Source organism: Mus pahari, chromosome 14 (genome assembly GCF_900095145.1).
Source record: "Mus pahari chromosome 14, PAHARI_EIJ_v1.1, whole genome shotgun sequence".
Lineage (NCBI taxonomy): Eukaryota > Metazoa > Chordata > Mammalia > Rodentia > Muridae > Mus > Mus pahari.
In genome coordinates, this window is record NC_034603.1 from 81,926,820 (window position 1) to 81,934,446 (window position 7,627).

General features: G+C 48.0%; 1 protein-coding gene across 1 annotated transcript in view; it reads left to right on the forward strand.

Annotated features, from left to right (window-relative positions):
* Ttyh2 (tweety family member 2) overlaps window positions 1-5,880 on the forward strand; it is a 43,947-nt gene extending 38,067 nt beyond the window's left edge. Inside the window, exon 14 of the mRNA XM_021212519.1 lies at window positions 4,048-5,880. Coding sequence (XP_021068178.1) covers window positions 4,048-4,122 — 75 coding nt within the window. The 3' untranslated portion in view covers window positions 4,123-5,880. The remainder of the gene's footprint in view (window positions 1-4,047) is intronic.
* Window positions 5,881-7,627: the final 1,747 nt, after the last annotated feature.

Genomic DNA, 7,627 nt, shown 5'->3' on the forward strand with positions numbered 1-7,627 from the left:
TGCACAGATGGGCTGTAAGCAGCACTCTGGCCTGCCCTCTGCAAAACCGACTGCAACAAATCCTTATTTCCATTCCACAATTCCCCCGCAATTTATCCCGAAAACCTTACTTAGGTTAATTTCATTACTATTATTTTAAGATTTGTGTGTGTGTGTGTGTGTGTGTGTGTGTGTGTGTGTGTGTGTGTGTTAGTGTGAGATGCACACAGAGCACTAAGGGAGTCATATTCCTTGGAACTGGGGTTACAAGCTTCCTGAAATGGATGCTAGGAGTTGAACTCGGGTCTTCTGGAAGAGCAGCAGGTGCTCTTCATTGCTTTGCCATCTCTCCAGCCCCCTTATTATTATTATTTTTTTAAAAAAGAGAGTTTCCTGTAGCCTGAGCTAACCTCTAACTCATAACTCACAACTCACTGTATAGTGGAGGTTGACTTTGAACTTCTGGCACTCCTGCCTCTGTTTCCCAAGAGCTGGGAAAGCATCACGGGGCCTGCCTTTCATGCACTAGTGAGTTGCAGGCTACACCTTTAAAATCCTACCCTTCCTTCCCTGCTAATCAAAGCTTCCTAGATCCCTCTGCCTCTCTCCAGCTGTCAGGCCCCAGGGACACAGACGGACTTCATTATTAATCCAAGCCAAACACGATTTGGGAAAATCTGCTGCTGTGAGAAAGAAATTAATCACTATGCTGTGATTGTAAGTAAAAGCGATTTTTAGATTACCTTCCGCTGGAGACAGGCCGCTCTCCGTGTCCTGAGGTAAACTGCAGCTGACCCTATTTGCAAGGCTGGAAGACAGAAAAACCCTCATTGCTTTGGCAAAGGTGACTAACTACCAGCTGCCTCCACCTCGGCCAACTCTGGGGGAAGATTCCCACCCTCTGCCCCTGCTAGGGACATCTGGAAAGATCGGTGCTGATGATGTCGTCATGGATGAGGGTGTTAGTGTTAGTGGGTGAATGAGAGGAAGCAAGGCCACCGAAGGGTCAGCCTGTTCCTTGGCTGGAAAAGTATCTTCCCTTGGCTCGGACTCCAGGGAGTCTCTCTTGTGTTTCCAGACCCGTTCCTAGACACTAACAAAAATCGCTCAGGGCCGTTGTGAAAATCCCTGAGTTCAAGGTCTTCCCTGGCCTTATTTTCGATTAGGAAGTCTTCCATGCCACAAAACAAGCGTTATCACCCTGAAAGAGATAGGAAAGTTTTATTTGGCTTTTGTTTGTGTTGATACTGAGAAGTAGAACTCAGGACCTCACACACCAAGCTATATCCTTAGCCCCAAGAGACGGAAACTCTCTTGGAAAGCTGGATCAAGCGACAAAATGAGGCTTTCTCTTTTCAGAGTTCTCTTTCTTTTAAAAGAAAACTGACATTTTTATCCTGTTGGATAAGGATTGAAAAAGAAGGACCATGTGATCCTTTTTTTATTTTTTTATTTTATTTATTTTTTTTTAAAGATTTATTTATTTATTATATGTAAGTACACTGTAGCTGTCTTCAGACACTCCAGAAGAGGGCGTCAGATCTTTGTTATGGATGGTTGTGAGCCACCATGTGGTTGCTGGGATTTGAACTCCGGACCTTCGGAAGAGCAGTCGGGTGCTCTTACCCACTGAGCCATCTCACCAGCCCTAGTGATCCTTTTTTTTAAAAAAAAACTGACCCACTTCAGCTGTGACACTGGATCATCTTTAGATAGTGTAGGTATATCTGACAGATGAGATCTCCTCTCATGGAGATGCACATGGCTACCTAAAGTGCCTCCTGCCCACTTCCCCTCATCCTCCCCCGAGTGGCATGGTCTCTGTTGTATGTGACCGCGACCTCGGAAATGTCCCTGGGGTCAGGAGACTCTGATACTGCAGTCAGCATCCGGCAGCAGCCACGAGCATGTTAGGAAATGCAGGATCTTGGGGCTGGTGGGGTCAATGAATGGCTAAGAGCACTGGCTGCTCTTGCAGGGGACTCAGGTTTAATTCTCAACACCCACACGTAGCTCACAACCAGCAGATCTGATGCCCTCTTCTGACCTTTGCAGGCCAGGAATAACATACATGCATGCGTGCAAAACATTCCGGCATGTAAAATAAATCTAAAAACATTTGTTTTTTTTAGAAGAAAAGGAAATGTTAAGGGTCCCTGGTGCTTTGAGCACAGGAGGAAATAGAAGAATTCCTGTGTTTTCACCTGGGACACTGGGTCTCAACTCCTTCGGGTTAGCCTACTAGGTTTCATACATGTCAGATATTTACATTATGATTCATAACAATAGCAACATTACAGTTATGAAGCATCAACAAAAATAACGGTATGGTTGCGGGTCACCACAGTATGAGGAACTGTATTAAAGAGTCGAAATTTTAGCAAGGTTGTGTCACATCCTAGGAGTGTGACTGGATCTGCCGAGCTTGCACACAGCTTTTTTTGACTCTGGAATTGTCAAAGCAACACTTTAAAATTATTGGTGACACATTTAAAAACTTGGTTTTCTGCTTTGTCTATCTTACCTCAAAACATAAATAGAAATCTTGGTGGATGTAACCTGGTTGGGGTTTTTTAACTCCCTAGATATATAAAGACCCTGATAGAAAGGATGTTGCTGAATTTTTTAGGTATTTTTCAAGTCGGGGAAACAGAGGCCAGGAGAAGTTAGAGGATGTCAGTCATCCAGGCCGTGGTGGTGCAACCCTTTAATACCAGCATTCAGCAACAGAGGCAGGCAGACTTTTGTGAGTTTAAGGCCAACCTAGTCTACAGAGCTAGTTCTAGGACAGCCAGGGCTAAACAGGAAAACCTGGTCTTGGAAAAACAAACAAAACAAAAACAGACTCAGCCAAAGTGGAAGTGATGGGGCAGGTAAAGTGTAGAGAGTAGAGATAAGGACTGTATAAACAACCACTCAGTAAAGCACCAGAGATGAGGAGAGGTGTGAACCCCTGGGGCTCGCTGGCCAGCCAACCTCACCTATTGGGTAAGCTTCAGGCCAGTGATAGACCTTGTCTCTTAAGAGCACTGACTGCTCTTCCAGACGACCTGAGTTCAAAACCCAGCAACCACATGGTGGCTCACAACCATCTGTCATGCGATCTGATGACCTCTTCTGGTGTCTGAAGACAGCTACAGTGTACTCATACATTTTTTTTAAAAACCTAATTACACACACACACACACACACACACACACACACACTAGATAGCAGCCACACACATAGGACACATACATGGGATTCGGACCTGGCTTCTAGGATCTGTGTGATCTGTGCCCCACAGTCTGCTGGCTGTTAACTACTGGGTCACCTGATACGGTCCAGTGCTACGCCTCCTGAGAGCTGGGTGTGGAGGAAGGAGGACTCCTGCTCTGGGTTTGCATGTTATACTAGAGGCTAAAGCTGGTGCCCCGGGGGATGTGAGACTGGAGGCTCACTGGACAGGAAGCTTCCCGAGCCTCACTGGTATTCCCCTGAGCTGCATGATGGCTTGTGATAAAGTCACTGTCTGTCCGCCTTGCCTGGCCAGCTTGTCACCCTCTGAGGATGCTCCGGCCTGTTACGCGAAACGATGTGCTGCTCTTCATGCACACGTCCTCCTCTATGTTCAGGATCTTGGTCGGGTTCATTGCGATAACTAGTGCAATGTAACTTTGCAGATAGTTGCTTCATTGCCCCTGGGTGTGGTGGCAGGAACATAGAATCCCAGTTCTCTGAAGGCTGAGACCCAAAGGAGTTGGAGCCACGTTTGAGTCCAGCCTGGCTACATAGGGAACTCTGGACTACAAAGTAGTCCCTGTCTAAATAGATAACAGAAACAAAAGAAGGAGAAGGAGAAGGAGAAGGAGAAGGAGGAGAAGGAGAAGGAGAAGGAGAAGAAGAAGAAGACCAAGACCATAATGCTCAATACAGGCAATTTTTTTTAGTAGCTTTGATCCAAAGTTAGTTGAATTTATGGGTGTGGAACCAGCTTGCCCAGAGGGGAAAGCGGGCTGTGTAATGTCAAGGTGACCAGGTAGCAAGCTGTGCCCTCCTGTGACTGTCCCTCCTCCTCTCTCCTCACAGTACTCTCCCAGCATGAGGGCCACCTACATGTCTGTGGCGGATGAACACCTGAGACACTACGAGTTCCCGTCCTAGGGGTTTTGAAGGTACCTGCCTCTCCTGCCAACTCGGTTCTCAGCAGATGCAGAACTCAGCTGTGTTTCTGGAATAGAAACCGAAGGTTCCTGCACAAGAACAGGCTCCTGTGGCTGCAGAGACACAGCTGGGACTCCTGACCAAAGCCACAGGTGGATGTGAGGCCTGTGACTGGACCAGCCTCTCCAGCCTTAACTCCCCAGGACTCAGCCGTTGTCCCTGAGGCCCACCTTAAGTCCCACCCTCAGCAGATGAAAAATGGCAGTTGAGGAGGGGACCACCAGCTTGAGAGCCCTTTTCTCTCAAGGCCCTGCCACCGGGCTCCTACCTCTTGTTAGCGTGGCCCTAACTAAGTCCAAGCCACACTTTCCAGTTACTTTGTCCTCCGTTTCTAGCTGGTGGCAATTGGAGGTGTGCTAGGAGAACACCTGGTCCAGGATCCATATTCTAGGACCACAGGGACTCTGCCTAGATCCCAGAAGGACAGCATCAAGAGATCTCCCCAGAGGGGATGGGTGGCTTCAATCTGGGCACTGCAGCCTGGCGACCATGGGCAGACATATGGGAGAAAGCCTGCAATTCTCTAACCTCCACCAGCCACCCCCATTCTGGAACCAGGTGTCAGCTGCAGGTGGGAACAGTCTCAGGTATGAACAGGCGCTTTGAAAGCAACTGAACTCGTTCCTGGTGTTTTAAAAACATATTGATGATCCAAAGACTCACGCCTCCCTCACAGGCATGGCCATTTCTTGCAATAGACTCAGGCTCAGTTGGGTTTTATATCTGATGTTCTACTGTGGCTCTCACACAAGGTCTGGAGGAGAGGCTCAAGGAGTGGGCTGTGGGGTTTTTTGGGTTTTGTTTTGCTGCGGTCTCATTATATATCCTGACTGGCCCTGGCCTAGAACTCACAGAGACTTGCCTGCCTCTGCCTCCAGAGTACTGGGCTCAAAGGCGTGTGCTACCACACCACATCAGGCCGGGAGCAGATTTGCTTTGAATTTTTTCGAGACAGGGTTTCTCTGTGTAGCCCTGGCTTGTCCTGGAACTCACTCTGTAGACCCGACTAACCTCAAATTCAAAGATCATCCGCCTCTGCCTTGAGAGTGCCGGGATTAAAGGGTGCGCCATGATGCCGCGTCCTGGTCTTTTCTTTCTTTCTTTTTTTTTTAAATAAGATAAAATATCAGTGAGATATTCTGCCCCACACGGCTAGAGAAGGCTATCTGGAGCCTTGTGAAGGGAAAGACAGGATAGCTAAGAAGGCTGAGGGACTTTATTCTGAGGAACAGCCACTTCTGGCCAGGAGAAAAATAATGACCCCTGTCCTGCCTGCCAAGGGACAGGTTAGGGGTCTTTGGTGCTTCCAACCTCTGACCAACCCAGAGTACACTACACACCGAAGTCCCGTGGCCTTGTACAGCCAAGTGAGACCCAGCTGATGGTGCGGGATGGGGATGTGTCCATTTCAGAAGAGCCACATTGTCATTGTACTGGAAGCTCCTGGCCAAGCCACCGGCATCACTGTGTCTCCCATTAACCTGTGCATACTGTGAGCTACCTGTGTATGCCTGTGTCCTGTGCAGGCTCGGAGCTTTGGCCTCAGGCCTTGCTTCTGATGTTTCCTCTGCAGCAGCTGAAGGACTTTTTAATGCATGTACACTAAACTAAAACTCCTCCAGGTTCTACAAGAGTTGGGTGGGCAAACCTCTGCTTGATCCATGTTCGCCCTCCCCTGAAATAAACCACTTCCCTTAAGATATGCAGCTGACTGAGTCACTTAACTTGCTAACCTCTGAGGACTAGCCACAGTGCATGTCCCCTCCACAGAGGTCTGGGGGGAGGGCATGGGGGGGATTACAAGAGGCTCCTCCAAAAGCTGTGCTGGATTTCAGTAAGAAATGAGCTAGTGGTTGTGAGGCAGATGGCTAGGTGGCTCAGCAGGTGAGTACTTGATGCTAAGTTCCATTCCAAGCTCTCATAGCTTCATGATCACCTGCAGCTCCATCTCCAGGGGCGGAGGGCCATGGCCCTTCTGATATTCAAGGACAACCACATGTGCATGATATACACACAGAGAGACATGTAGAGAATCTAAAAAAGCAAATCTCGGGGCTGTCCAGATGGCTCATAGTCTAGAGCACTCACTGCTTTTGCTGAGGACCTGGGTTCGGTTCCCAGCCCTCACGTGGTGGCTCACAAGCATCTGACGTTTTAGTTCCAGGATGCTCTCTTCTGGCCTCCACGTATGATGCACACAAAGGAAAACACACACTCACAGATCTCATTATATGGCCTTGGCTGACCTCCCAGTGTGTAGACCAGGCTGGCCTAGGGCTCATTGAGATCTGCCTGCCTCTATATTCCAAGCGCTGGGACTAAAAACCACCGTGCTGAGCACAAAATATTTTTTTTAACTGTTGTTTTGTTTTGCTTGAGACAGACCACCCCCCCCCAACTGTCTTAGAGCTTTCTCTATAGACCAGGCTAACCTCAGTAACCTCTGCCTTCATTTTTTAAAGATTTATTTATTATTTATTATTTATTATACTCAGTACACTGAGTATAATAAATAATAAATAATACAGTACAGTACACTGTAGCTATCTTCAAACACACCAGAAGAGGGCGTATTCCATTACAGATAGTTGTGAGCCACCATGTGGTTGTTGGGATCTGAACTCAGGACTGTTTGGAAGAGCACTCAGTGCCCTTAACCGCTGAGCCTTATCTCCAGCCTAACCTTTGCCTTCTTAACCCTGGGACTAAAGGTGAGTACTGTCACACCTGGGAGGCCATTGGACTGGGGAGATGGCTCAGTGCTTCAGAGCTCTGACTGTTTCAGAGGTCCTGAGTTCAATTCCGAGCAACTGCACGGTGGCTCACAACCATCTGTAATGCGATCTGATGCCCTCATCTGGTGTGTCTGAAGATAGCATAGCGACAGTGTACTCATTTACATAAAATAAATCTCTCTCTTTTTTTTTTTTTTAAAGAGGAAGCTCTGAGTGAAAGTCTCAGGTTACAGGTACCTGTGGCCTTTACCTATTTTGGTTTTTGGTTTTTGGTGGTGATGGTGTGCGTGCATGTGTGTTATATGCACATAGGCCAGAGGACAAAGGACACTGGCTCTTCAGCTCTCTACCAACCCCTCCACCTTATTCCCCTGAGATGGGGTTTCTCACTAGGCTGCAGCCAGCAACCCCCAGAAATAATCCTGTCTCCCCACTGAAGCACTGAGGCTACAGGCGTGTCCCTGCCACACTCAGCTTTTTACATCAGTGCTGGCCATTTGAACTCAGCTCCCGATGCTTCTGTGGCCAAAGCTCTGATCTGTGGAACTGCCCCTCACCTCTGCCAGGAGCTCCTCTCACAGAACCCAATCTGGACCCCTTCTCTATTCTGGACTTTCCCTAAAGTTCCCTCTGAAGGTCATTCATTGCTCATCAGGCTGCTAAGAAGTTAAGTAGCCTTGATTAAGTGGTCACCAGGAGCCAGCAATCCT